This window comes from Octopus bimaculoides, chromosome 9, assembly GCF_046866305.1.
Source record: "Octopus bimaculoides isolate indiv1 chromosome 9, ASM4686630v1, whole genome shotgun sequence".
Classification (NCBI taxonomy): Eukaryota; Metazoa; Mollusca; class Cephalopoda; order Octopoda; family Octopodidae; genus Octopus; species Octopus bimaculoides.
Genome location: NC_142936.1, coordinates 68,407,223 through 68,426,588, shown reverse-complemented (window position 1 = coordinate 68,426,588; position 19,366 = coordinate 68,407,223). Strand labels below are relative to the sequence as shown.

Sequence of the window (19,366 nt, the reverse complement as noted above, 5' to 3'; positions counted from 1 at the left end):
ATTTTTAACTAAATTGATGAGTTTTATGGGACTTCTTTCCATAAATTCACCAGACATCATATACACTTTTATTTATTAAGATTATTGATGATGATGATGTTGATGACCAAAGTGTAAGTTGTTTTTTTTAGAAACTTTGTCAACAAGCAGCTTTAAAGATGAATGCAAGGGAAGAGTTTTGCATCCATCCAGGTTGATAAAAAAAAGTATAAGTTAACAACTAGGATTGATTTAATATTCATTTAAGCATCCTACATGTGAAAGAAGTTTATATTAGAAGATTCGCTGTTACAGACAGTAGCATATCCAGAAATGGTTTGTCTAAGAGCCTTATAATGCCATAGAAATTGGAAATAAGCATCAACTTAAAAAATCTAGTAAAATCAGTGCTATTGTACTTGACATTGGCAAAGCATTTGACCATGTTTGGCATGTGAACTTCTTGTTAATCTACCCACCTTTGTACTCTGTTGTCTTTCATCTCCTGGATCAGTGACTTACTGTTAGATCATATGATCATTTTGTGTACTGATAAAACACTTACTGACCATCACTCTATCAACTTGTTTTCCAAGGTCTGTTTTTTTTTCTCTCACACCCTTCTTCCTATAGCATCTCCTTTAACAATGCAGACTCCTATGCAGATGATACCACCCTACTCTTCATTCCTTCTTGACTTTCCATACCCAAGCATCATCTGCATGTAAGCTAGGCACCTCCTGCCAAACCAACACTAATTTCTTGAACAGAGACCTTGAAAACAGCCTACAGCAAATTTTGTATCCTTCAACAGCAACATACAATTATTGTAATCACAAACATATTGTTCATTTTCACCTTCTAAACATAAACAGTATGTAACTACAACCCTCAGTGTTGCTACAAATGGTGGGCATCACCTCAGCTCATGATCTCTCTGAGCAATCATATATCCTTGACATAGCATAAACTCTACAATAATGACCGTCCCATCTCTTCAGGGTCAGAAAAAAGTCTAGCCTCCAGCAAGTGCTAACTCTAAGCTGTTAGATAAGCTGTCTCCTCTCTTCCTTTTCAACTGATACCACACTAGCTATCTACTCCTTGGTGTTGCTTGGTTTTGTATCATCTTCACTTAGGTACTCCTCCTCCCACAACCCATATGTGTAACTCACCCCCTCAACACCACACTATTATTACATTGTCCTTCCTTCAACAAGAGTGAACTAATTAGTTCTCTTATGTTGAAGTTATGATGAGGCGAGGAAAGCCTTGTTTTTAACTTTGGTTCACTCAGCTGAAAGTTCAGAGAGCTAAAATGAGATCTTCATCTATGTGAAAAAGTTCAATATAACTGGCTAGAATGACCTTTCTTTGCCTCATATTGGGAAGTTAAGTGGATGAGCTATGAGACAGAAGTCATGGAAGGTCAAGCCGAACTTCCCAATTGGTTGGAAGACACACAAAGAAAGTTTTCTTGTCTCTAATGTAAATAAAATATATCAAAAACAAACATAAATTGGGGATGCTGTGTTCTAATATAAGTAAATCAAGAAATTAATACGTTAGATTGTCGTTAAGTTTCCCATTACACCTTTTGGTGACAGCTTGTCTCACCTTTATTTTCAGTCACAACTACATGGGATGGAATACACAGTTCTTCATCATAATCTCTTCCAGTGTAGACTTTTGAATACTGTTCTCCAGTCTCCTGACAGACAATTGTTTCTTTAACAGCATGTTAATTTCAGAGAATTCTTGATTCTTGAAGTTATCTCTCATTCCCATTCAGAGTTGGCCACAATTACCACTTGAAGAGAAGGAAATTTCAATAAATCAAGACTTTACCATTTATGGTATTTAATATACCTTCATTAATCTTTATTGTCCATATTCATACCACTAATTACCCTGAGTTATTTCTCTTAGCTATTTATGTTGAAAAAAATATTGTTTTGATTATTGAGATGTTTTTATTTTTTGTAGAAAAAGGAAGCCAGGTTATAGACATTCCCACCAAGCCTATCAAAATTCTTTTATATTCGCCATTTATTAATTTTTTTCCCCATTTACTTTATGAGGGATAAGTGCCTCTTATTCCTCTGGCCTGCCTTAAAGGACAGATACATTAGTTAATGTAATCCTTGATACAACATATTGTCTGAAGGAAAAACAAAAAAAGGAAGCCGGACGGTCATGGTTAGAATACCTTCGCTCATTGATCTGCTCAATTAGAGCAATAATCCTTGTATCAATTTATATATCAATTGAAAAGCATTTTTACAAAAGGAAGCAATTGCTGATTGACACCGGTTTCTCACACTCGGTGACTGTCACTTTTTTTCCCTACCAACAAAAGGTTCTCATTTCAAGCCTACATTTTTACCACGTGAGTTCAAACATGTGTTCTAGAATTTTATTTTACATTTTTCTCTATTTCTCTTCCTGCTAGCGATGAGCATTGCTCAATTTCAAGTCAATATCGGCTTTAATTTTTAGGTGTCAACGATTATTTCCTGTTTATTTATATTTAACATTTGTTAAAGTTTATGAAAACGAACCACCTTGTTTTTGTTTGTTTAATGTTGTGAAACGTAACTTCTTGTTTAGGTCATACATTCGTAATTGAACAGGCCTATGGTTAAAAAGTTTTCCAGCCGTTACCATTCCGTCTTTTTATGCACATCGTTCAATGTGTGAGCCTTCGTTTGTGTAGAGGTATTATTTGAAGGAGATGTAGCTGCTGTGTGGTCGCTCGACTAGATAAGGACTATTTTGTTCGTGAAAACAAGTTACACGTGAGTGGCATTGGTCAGTGGGAAGCGACTGAAGTACTCTAGACATTTCTTTTACAATATTATCAATGAACTATGTCGCTAACTCTTGTACATAGAGACATGTGGATTTTACAAGCACACACATATCTATACGTACACAACATATATTATGTATGAGTTTATACATATGCCTGTCTACATAAACATTCCTCCATTATATAATTTCTGGTACAGATGGAGGTGAGGTGTACTTCGTGGTTCTTTAATATAGAACAGCAGTGGCACTGAAATAGATATTTATTTTGGTAATTTTTCAGATTAACACCCGCACGATCTTCAATAGGGGGTTACGGTTAGGGACGGAATTCCATAACCCAAACCCTAAAACCCTAACCGTAACCTCTAAGCCTAACCCAACCCTAAAACTAACCCTAAAACCCTCACCCTAACACCCTTGTGAAGATCGTGCGGGTGTTAATCTGAAAAATTACCTTTATTTTGAGCTGTCTGTTTAAACCAGTGCTCTACAACCTTTTTTCACTTGCGGTACACTTATATTCGTTTCAAAATTCGGTAGCACACCTGAACTAAAAATATAACTAAAAGTATAGGGAAAAAAATTATATTCAGGTTACACTGTGGCACACCAGTGTGCCGTGGTATACTAGTTGCAGAGCACTGGTTTAAACTAGTCTTGGGTAAACTGCGGCCCGCAGTCTTTCAGTAGCATACCAAACGAAAAATTGCCATTTTTTTTTTTAGTAGTGTGGCCCACCTAATGATGAGCCCTGACTCATGAGGTCTGCTTCTTGAAAAGAGTTGTGCATGCTTGGTTTAAACTATTCTCTTGGTAATGCTGTCAGAAATATTATACAAAACGGCGAGCTGGCAGTAATGTTAGCATACCGGGCGAAATGCTTAGCGGTATTTTATTTGCCGTTACGTTCTGAGTTCAAACTCTGCTAAGGTCGACTTTGCCTTTCATCCTTTCAGGGTCGATAAATTAAGTACCAGTTACTCACTGGGGCCGATGTAATCAACTTAATCCCTTTGTCTGTCCTTGTTTAGCCCCTTGTGCATTATGCAAGGTGTATCTGGCCACTCCAAAACAAAACAAAGAAACAAAGTAGAAAAAAAAATTCTCAGTCAAAATGGCATGTATTCAACTAGAAATAGACCATTCAACAAAACCACTCTCAACCTCAGTAGTTGTGCTGACGGGGCTATGGGAGCAATTATATGTTAATAATCAGCTGGTTTCGCTCACCATGGCAGCCCTCAAAGAATCCTGTGAACCGTAGGGCGAGAGGAGTGCAGGAACACCTACCCGTTCATTCCATTGCCAATGACACGTCAAATGTAGCAGTCCGAGGGATTCAAAGTATGGATGTCCATGATGCTGGGGTGGTGATGGAAGAATGTCACATAATCACACACATCTAGGTCTTGCTATTCATGAACTGAACTCTTCTCATCACATAATACTTGTTGATGTCCTCATGCCCTGAAGCGTAATAGCAGACTGTTCCACCTTAAGATGCTTGTTGATGGTCCTCGTCAACCCTTTGGGGTTGTCATTAATGATTTTTACCTGCCCTACTGGACAATTTCAGCCATATTAACAACATCTGATTATTGTAAATGTTTCTTTCTTTAGGCCACGGATGATACAGCTTTGTTGGAGGTCTCCAGCTCTTTCTTGATCTGAAGTATAAAGGATCTTGCTATATTCAAGAAGCTTGCAGTCTATGAGTTGCTGTGGTTGACCTTAAGCATGTTGAACCGTTTCATTTCCTGTATCAAATTGAGATGTTCCATGTTGATGCTCTCATTACATCTGAAAGAGAAATAAGGAAGTTGAAATATAGTGCATGGTGTGCTTTTTGTTAGGACTACTTCTGTTTATGGCCTGCTGAAGTTTACCCGCAAATATCCAGCCAGCTCTGTATATATGTCTTCCTCCATCAGGTTGTTGATGCTGAAGACAGTAGTTCATTTGAAAGTTCAGTTTTTTTTTTTTTTTGCATTATTATTTGTTTCTAGTAACTTTTTTTCACATTTCGAATTATTGTTTTTATTATTTGTTTGTTTCAGATAGATAGCTGATCAAAATGTGTGACAATAATGATAGGAAGAGAAAGTTTTCTAATGTTGAAGCAGGAAATCAATCAGATTTTGTATTGCCTTCAAGTAAGTATAATTAATGGTTTCTAGTTTTAGCACAGGACCAACAATTTTGAAGGGAAAGTGTTAAATGATACATCAGCCCCAATACCTGACTGGTACCTTATTTTATCAACCCAGAAAGAACAAAAGGCGAAGTTGACTTCTATAATATTTGAACTCAATATGTATTGTTGGCACTCTGTCGCTTACGACGTCGAGGGTTCCAATTGATCAGATCAACGGAACAGCCAGCTCGTGAAATTAACGTGCAAGTGGCTGAGCACTCCACAGACACGTACTCTTAACGTAGTTCTCAGGGATATACAGTGTGACAAGGCTGTCAGTATGTATTGGGTTGGTAGAAATGTTGTTAGGCATTTCAACTGATGCACTATTGATTCTGTCAATTTACTATCCTCATAATATTCTTTCTCATTTTGGTATGAGGCTAGCAATTTTGAGGGGAGGTGATAAGTTGGTAGCCTTAACCCAAGTACTTGACTGATATTTTATTTTATTGATTGCAAAAAGATGGAAAACTAAGTTGACCTCAGCAAGATTTGAACTCAGAACATAAAGCGCCAAAAGAAATGCTATTAAGATGGATGCCATTTGGAAAGCAAAAAAAAAATACATGGCATACAACAGTTCAAGATAAGCAGAAAGAACTGGATTTTACATGAAGCAAAGCACTGAGAGTCACTAAGAACTGGTCTGATTCTCCAACTGAGAAGAAGAGGATTAAATGAATAATAACGATGGCTTGTAATTTAGGCACAAGGCTAGCAATTTTCAGGGGAGGATGCTTGACTGGCATTTTATTTTGTCAACCCTGTAAGGCAAAGTTGACCGTGTCAGAATTTGAGCTCGGAATGTAAAGACCCAGAACAAATGCTATAATGCAGTTTTTCTTATTATTCTTAATTCTGCTAGCTTAACATCTTTAAATAGATAATGGTATTTATCTCATTCCAAACACATTTGAACTCTGATGAACTATTGTTTAATGATGGGACATTATAAAAATACCCCTTATATCAGAAATATAACAGCTTTCCTGGACATTTAGTATTTAAACATATGTATAATGTATGTAACTGAAATGTGTCATTTTAAAAAATTTTGATGTGAAACTGTATATTGAAACTGATGTACTTTGGGAAGGTGATACTGCCAGTCAACACAGGCACTGGTTGTACTTCACTTCAATAATTTTATAGTTAATAGGCATGGATGTGTTATTAAAGTCATGGGTGTGTTATTAAGTACCACCAAGCGGTTTTGTGCTCAGTCCCACTGGGTAGTACCTTGGAGAAGTGTCTTCTATAATTCCAGATTGACCAAAAATATGTGAGTTGATTTGGCAGACAGAAACTGAAAGAAGCTGGTTGTGTATAGATTACATATACACCCTTAACCTAAAAAATTATTAGCCTTGTGCTTAAATTACAAAACCATTGTCAATTATTCTGATAATGACGGAAATAATATTTGTTTTATATTTCTCAGGTTTGAACATTGTTCGATATGCTGAAACTCGGGCTCAAGAAATTGCAAGTTTAAACCTTCATGTCAAGACTAAAACAGTGAACAAAATGGTACTGGAGACTCTACCCAAACACATGAACAGACGAGCCATGAGTCATGATATCAGACGTTGGCCACGGCGTCTTCGGCAGTTGGTCAAAAAGCAGGTTTGTGTTCTCCATATTTTTGTAGTGTAATGGTTGTTGTCATGTTGTCCATGGTCAGTGCCAAGCAGACAGACCTACTATAATCAGTGTTATTACCTCTCTGACCATTTTGTAGTCTTCCAGTGGGTTTAGCCATGGGACTGGAACATTGTTGGTGAAGTGCTCTCAAAGGTTTTAGTTAATTAAATCAACCCTACGACTTATTTCAGCATTGTATATATTTTATCGATATCTATATATTGAATGGCTAAGTTACGTTATTTTAAACAAAGGGACATAACTTGATGCACCAATTTATACTGATTTTTTACAAACATTCATATACGAAGGGGTGCTGAAAAGTTCCTGGTGTTAAGGGTACTATGAAAGGCCTGGCTAGAGGTCTAACCTTCTGAGTTTTTCTACAGGGCTTTAAAAAACTGAAGGAAAGCTGCAATAAGTGTGTGCATCTGTGAGGAGAATATGTTGAATAAAATCATAATTAACTGATCCTCCTGTATTTTCTTTTACCCAAAGCTAGGAACATTTCAGCACTCCCTCATATGAGGTATCTGGCAGCTCACTGTAACTAAAATACGATGCCTGTCATCTTGGAAGTTCTCTTTGTCATAGTAATTCGTGTCTGTCTAGTTGATAGTGGTTTATGAAGCCTATTCTGACACAGAAAAATGACTTTAAGATAGGTTTCAATTATAACAGGTATTTGGCAGCTTGTTGCAACCAAAATTTGATGCCTATTGCCCTGGTAATTCCCCTTTCTATAGAAACTTGTTTCTGTTAAGGCAGCGAGCTAGTAGAAACGTTAGCACGCCGGACGAAATGCTTAGCAGTATTTCGTCTGCCGTTACGTTCTGAGTTCAAATTCCGCCGAGGTCGACTTTGCTTTCATCCTTTCAGGGTCGATAAATTAAGTACCAGTTGCACACTGGGGTTGATGTAATCGATTTAATCCCTTTGTCTGTCCTTGTTTGTCCCCTCTATGTTTAGCCCCTTGTGGGCAATAAAGAAATAAGAAACTTGTTTCTGTCTTGCTGACAGTGTAAATTGGGCTGACTCAAAAACCTGACACAAAATAAAAACTTCAAGTGTGAGGGTGGTGGTTGTTTACAGTTTTCATCATCTTTGATGAAAATGGATGAGGACTTGGCAGGTTCAGAGAAATTACTCTTCTCAGGAATGGGACATATTTCATGTTTGCATTGCTAAAAATATTTCTACCAACAGTAAGTCTTGCTGTTCAACATATTTATTCATATTACATGAATTAATACAAATGCTGGCATCTTCTGCATTGTGGAATCATTGTGCTCCTGAAAAATCTTCTTATAACATGTCGTTCTGTAAAGTGAAAGCTATTCTCCATTGATTGCACGTTTCTTGAAAGTCAGTAAAAACGTAAGTCATTGGAAAATATGTTATGAAACGCCACCGTACAGAAAGATTTTCATGAACTGAATGCTTCTGCTAAGCAAAGGATGCCTATGTAATACTTTAATAGGATTAAGAATGTTATTATATATAATAGATTTATTAATCTAGTTTTCTAAATCAATTGTTCATAGGCGAAGGTAAGGTTGTATGGCTAAGTACCAACCGTGTGGTTTTGTGCTCACTCAGTTCCACCCAGTGGGGTGCTGTAAAGTTCCTGGCTTTAAGGGTATCATGAAAGACCTGACTGGAGGCCCAATCTTCCAAGTTTTTTTTACAGGGCTTAGAAAAACTGTAGGACTACTGCAATAAGTGTGAATCTGAGGGGGGAATATGTTGAATAAAATCGTAATTAACTGATCTTCTTGTATTTTCTTTTACCCAAAGACAGGAAGTTTTCAACACCCCTTCATATATACATCCCTCACTTAAAAATTACTGGCTTTTTGCCTAAAATACAATATGATTAAGTATGTTGTATATATAATAGATTTATTAATCCAGTTTCCTGTACTGATTATTTTCATTTTAGTACGAGAACCAGGTGAATAAACGCCTACGTCGACCACCATCGAGAAAGCATCGCAGACAAACAAATAATCTGCTAGCTGACTATAATCGCCGTAAAAGAAAACAAGTTTGGCTTGAAACTCACATTTGGCATGCCAAGCGTTTTCATATGACTAAAAAGTGGGGATACCATTTAGCTAAGGAACCCACTTGCAAAACTAATCGAAGGACCTACAACTCTATTATGAAATATTGCTTATTACAGGTTGGTATACCATTTGGTAAACATTTGAAACATAAACAAGAGTGCATTGTGCACCAAAAGCTAATATGATAGTTTCTCATGGTAACTACTGCAGTAGTTTGTTCTAACTGAACATCCACGTTTAAATGAGGATAAAAATCAATTCTAGATATTTTATTGGTAGCATGATGATAATGATGATGATCCTCACTATTTTAACATCCACAACTGGCATAGGCATAGCTTTGTGATTGAGAAGTTTGTTTCTCAACTACATGGTTTTGGGTTCAGTCCCATTGCATGGCTTCTGGACAAGTATCTATTATATTCCCAGCCTACTTAAAGCCAATAAGTGCAGGTATAGCTTTGTGGTTAAGAAATTTGCTTTCTAACTACATAAGTTCATGTTCAGTCTTGTGTGGCACCTTGGGCAAGTGTCTTCTACCATAGCCCGAAGCTCACCAAAGCTAATAGCTTTGTGGCTAAGAAGGCTGCCTCCCAACCACATAACTTTGTGTTCAGTCCTACACTGTGTGGCACCTGGGGCAAGTGTCTTCTGCTCTTGCTTCCAGCTGACTCAAACCTTGTAAGTAAACTTCAAATTATTTATAACTTGTTTTTTCATAGTTTATTCTTTACTAAATGTATAAGTTCCATATTTACTCTTTCAATATATTGTTTTTGACACTATTAACAACTACATTTATTCAGACAAGTAGTGGTGGATTTATTAATATTTTTCTGGGGGTTTTTTTCTCTCTTTTTCAACCTCTCATATTTTAGGATGTGTCTTTTCTTTGTTGCATTGAAGTGAGTGGTCTTCAAAGTGAGATAACACTTGGGTTTTCTCATCTTTCTTCTCCTGCAACAGGTAAGTTTGGTAACATTTTTAGAAGTATTTATTAACTTAAGATTATCTGGCTTTTAAACTTTGCATTATGCACATCATCATCATCATCGTCATTATTTAATGTCCGTTTTCCATGCTGGCATGGGTTGGACGGTTTGACTGAGGTCTAGAGAGCCAGTGGCTGCACCAGGCTCCAATCTGATCTGGCAATGTTTCTACAGCTGGATGCCATTCTTAATGCCAACCACTCCAAGAGTGTAGTGGGTGCTTTTTACATGCCACTGGCACAGGAACCAGTCAGACTGTCCAGGCATCGATCACATTTGGATAGTGCTTTTTATGTGCTATCAATTTTAGAATTCTATTTAGTAAACAAAACAGTACCTCCTCCTCCTCCTTGTGTTAGAATTTTTTGAAACAGATCTTTGACAGCCAGATACCTTTCCTGTTGTCAACTCTCAACTGTTTCCAAACAAAATAATATTTCCTCGCGATCAATGCATGCTTCCACAGAAGAATGAAACAAACAACACTGCTTGTATCATGCCATTTCAAGATGAGGTATCTACACACACACACACACACACATATATGCATATACAATATGATTCTTTCACTTTATGTATGATTAAGAGGAGAAAAATGGAAAACTTTTTATTAATTTCCGGAAGCTTTTAAGTTAGATCATCATCATCATCATTTAGCTTCCATTTTCGATGCTGGCATGGGTTAGACAATTTGACTGGAACTGGTAAACCAGAAAGCTGCACCTAAGTGTCTGTTTCAGCTTGGTTTCTACAGCTGGATGCCTTTCCTAATGCCAACCACTCCATAGACTGTAACAAGTGCCTTTTACATGTCACTGGCATGGTTGTTTTTTATGTATTGGTGGCACTGGCTATAATTTCACTTAGTTTGACATGTCATCTCAAGCACAGCAAATTACCGAAAGTCTCGGTCACTTATCACCACTTCTGTGAGATTGGCATTTCTTTATACAGCTGTAAATATCAGTTCATGCATAATTAAAAACTAGATATTTCCTAAATACGTTTAGTCTAATTTATGCAGATATATTTATTGGTTTTACCATTCATATTTCTCTTTATAGGTCCTGGTATTGGTGCTAAATGTTATTTGAATGGAAGCCGAGAAGGCAGTATTGTTTTATACAAGTATGACCAATACCCATTTGATGCTATTGGTTTGGTAACATTCTTCTGGAAGCCTGTTTCTACAGAAGACAGCATCTCAAGCCAAGAACCTTGTGATACTGCAGAGTCTGAGAATATTCGATATCTCTGGCTGTGGTGCCATCCATCTTGTTATACTTTACTTTGGCAGGAACTCATAAAGGTATTCCAAAATGTTATTTCTACCCCAGAAGATAAGATCTTTGAGACTGTTACTGATAAAACATCGGATACACCAAAAATTAAAACATCAAGCAAACCTCATCGAGCCACTCAGACACTGAATGCTACAAGCACTAAAGAGAAAGTCTCTTCTAAACTTTCAAATGGTTATTCATCTGGATCAGCTACCAATACCAGTCAAGTCTTCTTGAAATCTTTGAAAGACAAATTAGTTCGATTTCGTTTAACTGGACCATTGACATTGAAAGTTTTAGGCAATGCTATTAGTGTGAGTTCAATTAATAAAACATCAAGTGACTCACCAGAGAGTCCTTGGTGGCACTCTTATTTTAATTCTGAAGATTGTTTGATGTCACATGAAACCAAAATGAAACTTTGGCAGAGACTAGGTGAAGCTTATGTACCCACAGAATTGCCCCAGCACTGGATACTGGGTTTGACAGTTATGGACCCAAGATTCCGATTACCACACAAGAAACAACGGGCAGAGCCCAGTTTAGAAGGTATGTACTAAAGATTATTAAATTTGCAAAAAATGAGTTTTGCACCTACTTTTCATTTCAGAACATAGTAATGTTGTGCTGGAAGTAGATAATAGAAAATAGACTTTCATCATCATCATTGTTGTAACATCCACTTTTTCATGCTTTCATGGGGCAGACAGAATTCAGTGAGGTAGATTTTTCGATGGCTGGATGCCTTTCCTGTTTCCAAACCTCGTAAGTTTTGAAGCAATGTAATATTTCCCTATGATCAGACATGTTTTCAAGGGAGATTGGAAATGAATGACATCACTTGTGTGACAGTAATGCTTGTATAAAACTCTCATGTAATACCAAGATGAGGAAGCACACGCATGCAAGTGTGTGATGGGCGTCTTTCAGTCCCTATCTACCAAATTCACTCACAAAGCTTTGTAAGGCTTGGGGTTATAGTTGAGGATACTTACCCCTGGTGTTACACGGCAGGACTGAACCCTAGGCCACATGGTTGGTAAGCAAGCACCTTAAACACTCAGCCATGCCTGTGCCTATAAAGCTTAGTTATTACACAGTTGACATTTTTCTCTTTGTCTTGCCATTTAAAAAAAAAATTTTTTTCAATATTACAGCACATGAACTCGACCAATCTATAGAAGCATCACCAGAATTGTCTACATCTCCTCTTTGGGATGAAGCGATCAGAACTGAGATTAAAAAAACCAAACTTTCAGAGCAGGAATTCAACAAGATGATCTCAGAAAGTCTAATTCCAGGTAGCGCTTTCTATTTAAAATTCATCATCATACCATCATTATTTATCATTCATTTTGCATGCTGGCGTAGGTTGTCATCAGAATTAAGGTCTCAATTTTTTGGATGATCAGATGCGTACCGTTGCATAGTTCTGGTGGTTCTACGTTTCTCAGCAGCATAACTGGAACACCAACCTTCAGTCTAAGGTCATGAGGTAGAAGTTCAGGATGTAGTTGGCTGTCGAGGAATTCAATAAGTGCAAATTTTCAACTCAATCCGACCACATTTAATAACACTTTTGCCTGCACAACTGCATGTGAGACAACGTCCGCCATTTTCACAAATATATATTAGAATAGCAGAGATACCTGACTTTGCTTGGGATTAAAATAGTTTATTATCGTTTTACTTGTTTTGGTATTATGACCCAATTTCATTCAGGTCTAGACAGGTCACATTTTAAAAGATGAGGAATTTTGCCTTTCAATTGAGCAAATTCAAAGTTGCCATGCAAACTCACCAGCACTTTGAACATAGGTGTGCAAATTTTCAGCTCAATCCGACCACATTTACTAACACTTTTGCCTGCACAACTGCTTGTGAGACAATGTCTGCCCTTTTCACAAATATGTAGTAGACTTACAGAGATATCTGGCCTTGCTCGGGATTAAAATGGCATAGTTTTTCATTGTTTTACTTGTTTGGTTATTATAACCCGATTTCATTTGGGTCTACTTGGGCCACATTTTAAAAGATGAGGAATTTTGCCTTAGAGGCCATGCCTTTCAATTGAGCAAACTCGCCAGCACTTTTAACATAGGTGTGCATATTTTCAGCTCAATCTGACCACATATGCACACATTATATGCACACATACACATTAAATATATATAAGTACATTATATATATATACACACACACATACATTTGTATACACATATATATATTTATATATAATATATATACACACATATATATAAATTAACACAAATATCTGATTAATAATATGTTATCATGATTGTGTGGTGGTGGTGGTGGGCGATAATAATTCACCATTCTAAAAGACCTGTGGCGGGAATATTTAAACTTTTGTGGCTGTCAATGCATTCTCTCTATAAATACACACAGACATAAAGAGAGAGACGGGGTGGGAGAAAGAGTGACAGAGAGGGAAAGAAGGTGGAAGCTGCCAAACGTCGTTATAGAGAGAAAGTGGAGGGAAGGGAGGAAAGAGAGAGATCGAGGAAGACGGTGATATCTGAAAGAGAGAAACAACAAGCACTTGTCAAAGTCTGGGTTTTGTTGCCCTAGTAACCACAGCTTTTGAGATGATTTCTAATCTAGTCCAGTCGCTTCCTCGCTTCATTTTACATGTCCCTGTAAATTTTCGCCGCCATCCGAGCACGCCTACTGCCAACGAACCCTGCGTAACAGCTAAATGAGACACGCAAGCATACAACTTTTGGCCATTTCACTTTTATATATAGAGATTAGGTGTGCTACAGTTCATTTTATTTATGACTGTGGTTTGGGCTTAGTTGCCTCCCTTTTGCTTGTTCACTATTGTTTTCACTACTACTGTTAGCCAAATAGTATCCTATTAGAATCATCATCATCATCATCATCGTTTAACGTCCGCTTTCCATGCTAGCATGGGTTGGACGACTTGACTGAGGACTGGTGAAACCGGATGGCAACACCAGGCTCCAATCTAAATTTGGCAGAGTTTCTACAGCTGTATGCCCTTCCTAACGCCAACCAGTCAGAGAGTGTAGTAGGTGCTTTTACGTGTCACCTGCACGAAGGCCAGTCAGGCGATACTGGCAACGGCTATGCTCGAAATGGTGTCTTTTATGTGCCACCCGCACAAGCCAGTCCAGGGGCACTGGCAACGATCTCGCTTGAAAATCCTACGGAGGCCAGTCAGGCGATACTGGCAACGGCCACGCTCAAAATGGTGCATCTTATGTGCCCTCCGCACAAGAGCCAGTCCAGGGGCACTGGCAACGATCTTGCTTGGCTTGCCGGGTCTTCTCACGCACAGCACATTTCCAAAGGTCTCGGTCAGCAGTCATCGCCTCGGTGAGGCCCAATGTATGAAGGTCTTGCCTCACCATCTCAGCCCGGGTCTTCCTGGGCCTACCTCTTCCACGGGTTCCCTCAACTGTTAGGGTGTGGCACTTTTTCACGCAGCTATCCTCATCCATTCTCACCACATGTCCATACCAGCGCAGTCGTCTCTCTTGCACACCACAACTGATGCTTCTAATGTTCAGCTTTTCTCTCAAGATACTTACACTCTGACGGGTATTCACATTGACATTACACATCCAACGGAGCATACTGGCTTCATTCCTTGCAAGCTTACGTATGTCCTCAGCAGTTACAGCCCATGTTTCACTGCCATGTAGCATGGCTGTTCGTACACATGCGTCATACAGTCTGCCTTTTACTCTGAGTGAGAGTCCCTTTGTCGCCAGCAGGGGTAAGAGCTCTCTAAACTTTGCCCAGGCTATTCTTATTCTAGCAGCTACACTTTCAGCGCACCCACCCCCACTACTAACTTGGTCGCCCAGATAGCGGAAGCTATCGACTACCTCTAGTTTTTCACCCTGGAATGAGATAGAAGTTGTTTCCTGTTTGTTTACAATCTTTATTGCACCTGAACATCTGCCACAAACAAAAACTAACTTTCTAGTTAACCTGCCTTTGATGTTGCTGCACCTCTTATGTGTCCATAGCTTGCACCGGGTACATCTTATAGAGTTACTACCTACTCTTTTACTACATACTGAGCAGGGCTATCTACCTGAAGGGGTTTGTGTTTTATCTACCTTCCTACTTATTAGGATTTTGGTTTTAGCTAGGTTGACTCTAAGGCCCTTCAATTCTAGACCTTGCTTCCACACCTGAAACTTCTCCTCTAGTTCTGATAGTGACTCAGCAATTAGGGCAAGGTCATCAGCATAGAGGAGCTCCCAGGGGCAACCTGTCTTGAACTCCTCTGTGATTGCCTGGAGGACTATGATAAATAAGAGGGGGCTGAGGACGGAACCTTAGTGGACCTATACCTCTACCCGGAATTCATTGCTGTACTCATTTCCAACCCTCACCTTACTGGCAGCATCTCTGTACATGGCTCGCACAGCTCTCACTAGCCATTCTTCTATCCCAAGTTTCCTCATTGACCACCAGATAAGGGATTGGGGGACCCTGTCAAAGGCTTTCTCCATGTCAACGAAAGCCAGGTACAGAGGTTTATCCTTGGCTAGGTATTTCTCCTGCAGCTGTCTCACTAGAAATAAGGCATCAGTAGTGCTTTTACCTGGCACGAACCCAAACTGCATCTCATCTAAATTGATTCACTCCCTAATTAGTTGGGCTATGACCCTCTCTGTAACTTTCATAACCTGATCTAACAGCTTGATGCCTCTGTAATTATTTGTATCTAAAGCGTCATCTTTACCTTTGTAGCAGTTGACTATGATGCTGCTACACCAGTCATTGGGTATGACTCCTTCGTGTATCACCTGGTTCGTAATACGAGTGACTAGGCTATAGCCAACACTGCCAGATATTTTGAGCATCTCTGCAGTGATTCCTGATGGGCCGGGGGCTTTCCCGGTCTTCATACTCTTAATTGCTTTATCTACCCTGGTACTATCAACTCGGATAGCTGATCCCTCTATTGGGTCGACATACGGCAGGCTCTCTTCCTCCCATTCATTCTCTTTATTAAGCAATCTATCGTAGTGGCATCTCCAGACCTCTTTCTTTGCATCCTCATTTAGTGCAAGCGTACCATCATCCATGCGAACACATTTCTCTCCTACAACATCACTATTTTCTCTCCTACACTGTCTTGCAACACGAAATACCTCGAGTCTTTGGTCCTCACGGTGCAGAACATTGGCAAATCTTTTCTTATCTGCTTCCCCTCTGGCTAAATAAACCCGTCGCCTAGCCTCCCTTCTGGCACATTGGTACAATTCCCTGCTACCACCGTTCTTCCAGTCCTTCCAAGCCTGTTTCTTTTGTCTAATAGCCCTGTCTACCTCCTTGTTCCACCACCACGTTATTCTGGGTCGAGAGGGGACCTTACACCAGCCACAGATCTGGTCGGTGGCTTTCAACAGGTTGTCCCGCAGAAATCTCCAATTGTCTTCCACGTTGTATGATGCTATATCCCCTTCTATTTCGTTAAATGCTTCAAGTAACTTGTCTCTAAGTCTCTGTCCATTTGCAGGGTCTTTAAGCTTCCACACCCTTCTTCTCCAAGCCGGTCTAATTCTGGGCACCCATTTTGCCTTGATCCCAAAGTCGCTAACTACTAATCTATGTTGTGGGGTACATTCTTCGCCAGGGTAGGTTTTGGCATTTATAAGCCGCCCTCTTTCCCTATTTCTGGCGAGGATGTAGTCGATTTGGCTAGAGTGTCTGCCGGAGCGGTAGGTGACTAGGTGACTGGCAGGTTTCCTGAAGTTGGTATTGCAGACCATAAGATCGGTTGCATCACAGAACTCCAGCAGTCTGGTTCCCTCCTCGTTGCGGGAACCGAAGCCATAGCCTCCATGTATGCCATGGAAGCCTCCAGCATGACGTCCGACATGACCATTGAAGTTTCCAGCCACAAAGAGAAGGTCCCTGTCACTCGTCGACGAGGTAGTTTGCAAGAGGGTGTCATAGAATTGGTCTTTCAGACCATCTGGTAGCCCTGGTTGAGGTGCATAGGCTGAGATGACAGTAGCTAATCTATGATGAAGCACTAGTCTAATCTTAAGTACTCTGTCACTTACTCTAACGACCTCGATTACCTTATCCACCCATTTCTCCGCTAGAAGTATTCCTACGCCCCCGACCCCGTCAGTGTTCCCTGCCCAGAAAATCTTGTACCTGTGTTCTTTGCCTGTGAGGAACCTCGCAGAACCTCCTCTCCACCTTACTTCCTGGATGCAGCACATATCTATGCGTCTCCGTTCAAGCATCTCAACAATTTCACCAGATCTACCTTTCAGCGTGCCGACGTTGAGAGTGCCAATCCTAACAGTATGGGTGTTGGGGGTGTGGGCCTGTAGCCTGGGAAGGGGAAAAGCAGTGTCGTGTACCTGAAAAGAAAACTTGCAATTGGAAGAATTCATAAGCAAAACAGTACCTACAACCTGCAAACATTACTCAAACTTTATGCGCTACCCAAATGTAGGGGAGACTATGGCCAAGGCCACTAGATGGGTTCCGGGAGACACATATTTATATTCTACATATCCACGTAGTTGTTGTTATAACCAGTCATATCATTACTATTTATGTTAGTTCTATTATTTGTGCTTATTAGGTTCCTACCAGTGAATTCTCTAATTCTCTTAAAATTGTGTCAAAGGATGCTAGGGCACTTATCTAGCAGAAACGTGTTGGATTGGAATTTGAGGAGAATAATGCTTCAATAAATAAATTTTTGGAGATGTATAATCCTCCATTCTCCTTTATGATTGTCTTGATTTAATTTTCTCTGTATGCAGCTCAGTGCAGATTCTAAATGTTCACACACATTCACACCTTTCAGTTTTCATCTATGAAATTCCATCACAAGGTATTGGTTAAACTAGGTCTATAAAGAAAAAAGCCAAGGTGTTGTGCGGTGAGATTGAGCTCAAAGCAACATAGTTGAGAAACTTCTAAGTCACATACAACCATTACTTTACATACATCAGACTGTGTGTGTTTTTATTGAACTGTCATATGTATTCTATGCTTAAAATATAAATTTTTGCTAACATTTTAAAATGGCTTTTAGAAAAATATTGATTTATATATTTTCTGTTTCAGGTTATCAGTTGCATCTTCTAGATTCTTCATCTCGAATTCCAATGCTTTTAATTCAGAGACCAGGAATACAGTCATTACATCAGCCTTGTAAGTCTACTTTTGCAAACCCTCGGCTTGGAAACGGCTGTGACATCATACTTCCGGCTGGATGGGGAATGGCATTTTGGATAGCTCTAGTGTATCAAGGTGCTCAGGTGGGTGCTCTTTCTGAAGCCTATCGGACATCATTAGAAGTAGGGGAGTTATATTTTCCATTTGACTATCCCGATACAGATGCTGGACTTGCTGAAATGTCTGTGATACAAACAAACAAACTGGAGGTTTATATGCAACGACCACCAAGTAAGCGACCCAATTTTGAGCGGCTTGGCATTCCCATTCCTTTTTATACGGATTATCTTTCCTTGGTACAAGGACTAAATAAAGACATCATTCAGAAGTTTTGTGTGTTGAGAGACCGTAAAAAACTAATTGCTCTAAGTAGATTAATATCATCTACTAATGATTCCAAATTGAAAATTTCAAAACATTTTGTTGGAGATGGTTTTTACAAGCAGGCCATAGTACCAGTAATTGTAGAAATGATATCTAAAGGGGTTCCAGAGCACTGTTCAATGATTTGTGTGCCCTTGAAAAGGGATCTTGTAAATCTGAAATCTCAGAAAGCAGCAGATGTTAAAGAACCACTACACAAAGTCAAAAGAGAGAGCAAAGAATGTGAAGAAAAGAAAATAACAAAGCCATCAAGATTGTGTGAAGCCCAACTAAAAAATGGGACGGGTCAGTTACTTCCATTGTCAAGTACATCACGAAAGATTATTGGATTTCTTACAACAGGGAGATACTCTTTTTTAAAGGCTTCTGGTGTTGGCATTGGATTTTGTTCTTTAGTTGGTTTGGAAGAGCTGTTACCAAATTCCAAATCGATAATTTTGGTCAGAAGTATTAAATCATTAGACTATCGTTATGCTAAATTATCTATTATTTCCTAACCTAACCACTTCCAATTTATTTTCTAAATCTATAAAAAAAAAAGAAAAATAATAAACATCATTTTAATAAACATATTTTTGGTTATATATATCTGACAAATGTGCTTTACACTTTGCATTTTGAATATATATGTTGTTTTTTTACTGCTGCAGCAATATTGATATGATATTAATGTACATTGGATTTGGTGAAATTGATGTGAGCACCTCTGATGAGAAATAAGTTTTAGAAATCGAGAAAGGCTGTTCATCAGTTTTCAATCTATGGAGAAATAACTTAATTAGCCCTGTT

At 38.9% G+C, this 19,366-nt stretch overlaps 1 protein-coding gene across 6 annotated transcripts; it reads left to right on the top strand.

The window, feature by feature from the left end:
• The first annotated feature begins 1,954 nt into the window (after positions 1-1,954).
• On the top strand, positions 1,955-19,145 carry LOC106870598 (ribonucleases P/MRP protein subunit POP1). 6 transcript variants are annotated; one of them, XM_014916727.3, is made up of 8 exons: positions 1,955-2,368; positions 4,855-4,946; positions 6,432-6,616; positions 8,577-8,819; positions 9,582-9,669; positions 10,760-11,527; positions 12,136-12,279; positions 18,083-19,145. In XM_014916727.3, exons 2-8 carry the CDS (start codon positions 4,868-4,870, stop codon positions 19,072-19,074), a joined length of 2,499 nt encoding a protein of 832 aa, XP_014772213.1. In that variant the 5' UTR covers positions 1,955-2,368; positions 4,855-4,867; the 3' UTR covers positions 19,075-19,145. The 6 variants fall into 6 exon arrangements, with proteins under 6 accessions (XP_014772213.1, XP_014772211.1, XP_089213770.1 ...); XM_014916725.3 differs by having other exon boundaries at positions 2,241-2,368; positions 4,851-4,946; XM_089357644.1 differs by having other exon boundaries at positions 2,367-2,478; positions 4,851-4,946.
• The last annotated feature ends 221 nt before the right edge of the window (positions 19,146-19,366 follow it).

Coding starts and splice junctions, on each gene's coding strand:
- LOC106870598 (XM_014916727.3), top strand. CDS start 4,868: ATGTGTGACAATAATGATAGGAAGAGAAAGTTTTCTAATGTTGAAGCA. Junction 8,820..9,581: donor TGAAATATTGCTTATTACAG/GTTGGTATACCA, acceptor CTCATATTTTAG/GATGTGTCTTTTCTTTGTTG. Junction 9,670..10,759: donor TCTTTCTTCTCCTGCAACAG/GTAAGTTTGGTA, acceptor TTCTCTTTATAG/GTCCTGGTATTGGTGCTAAA.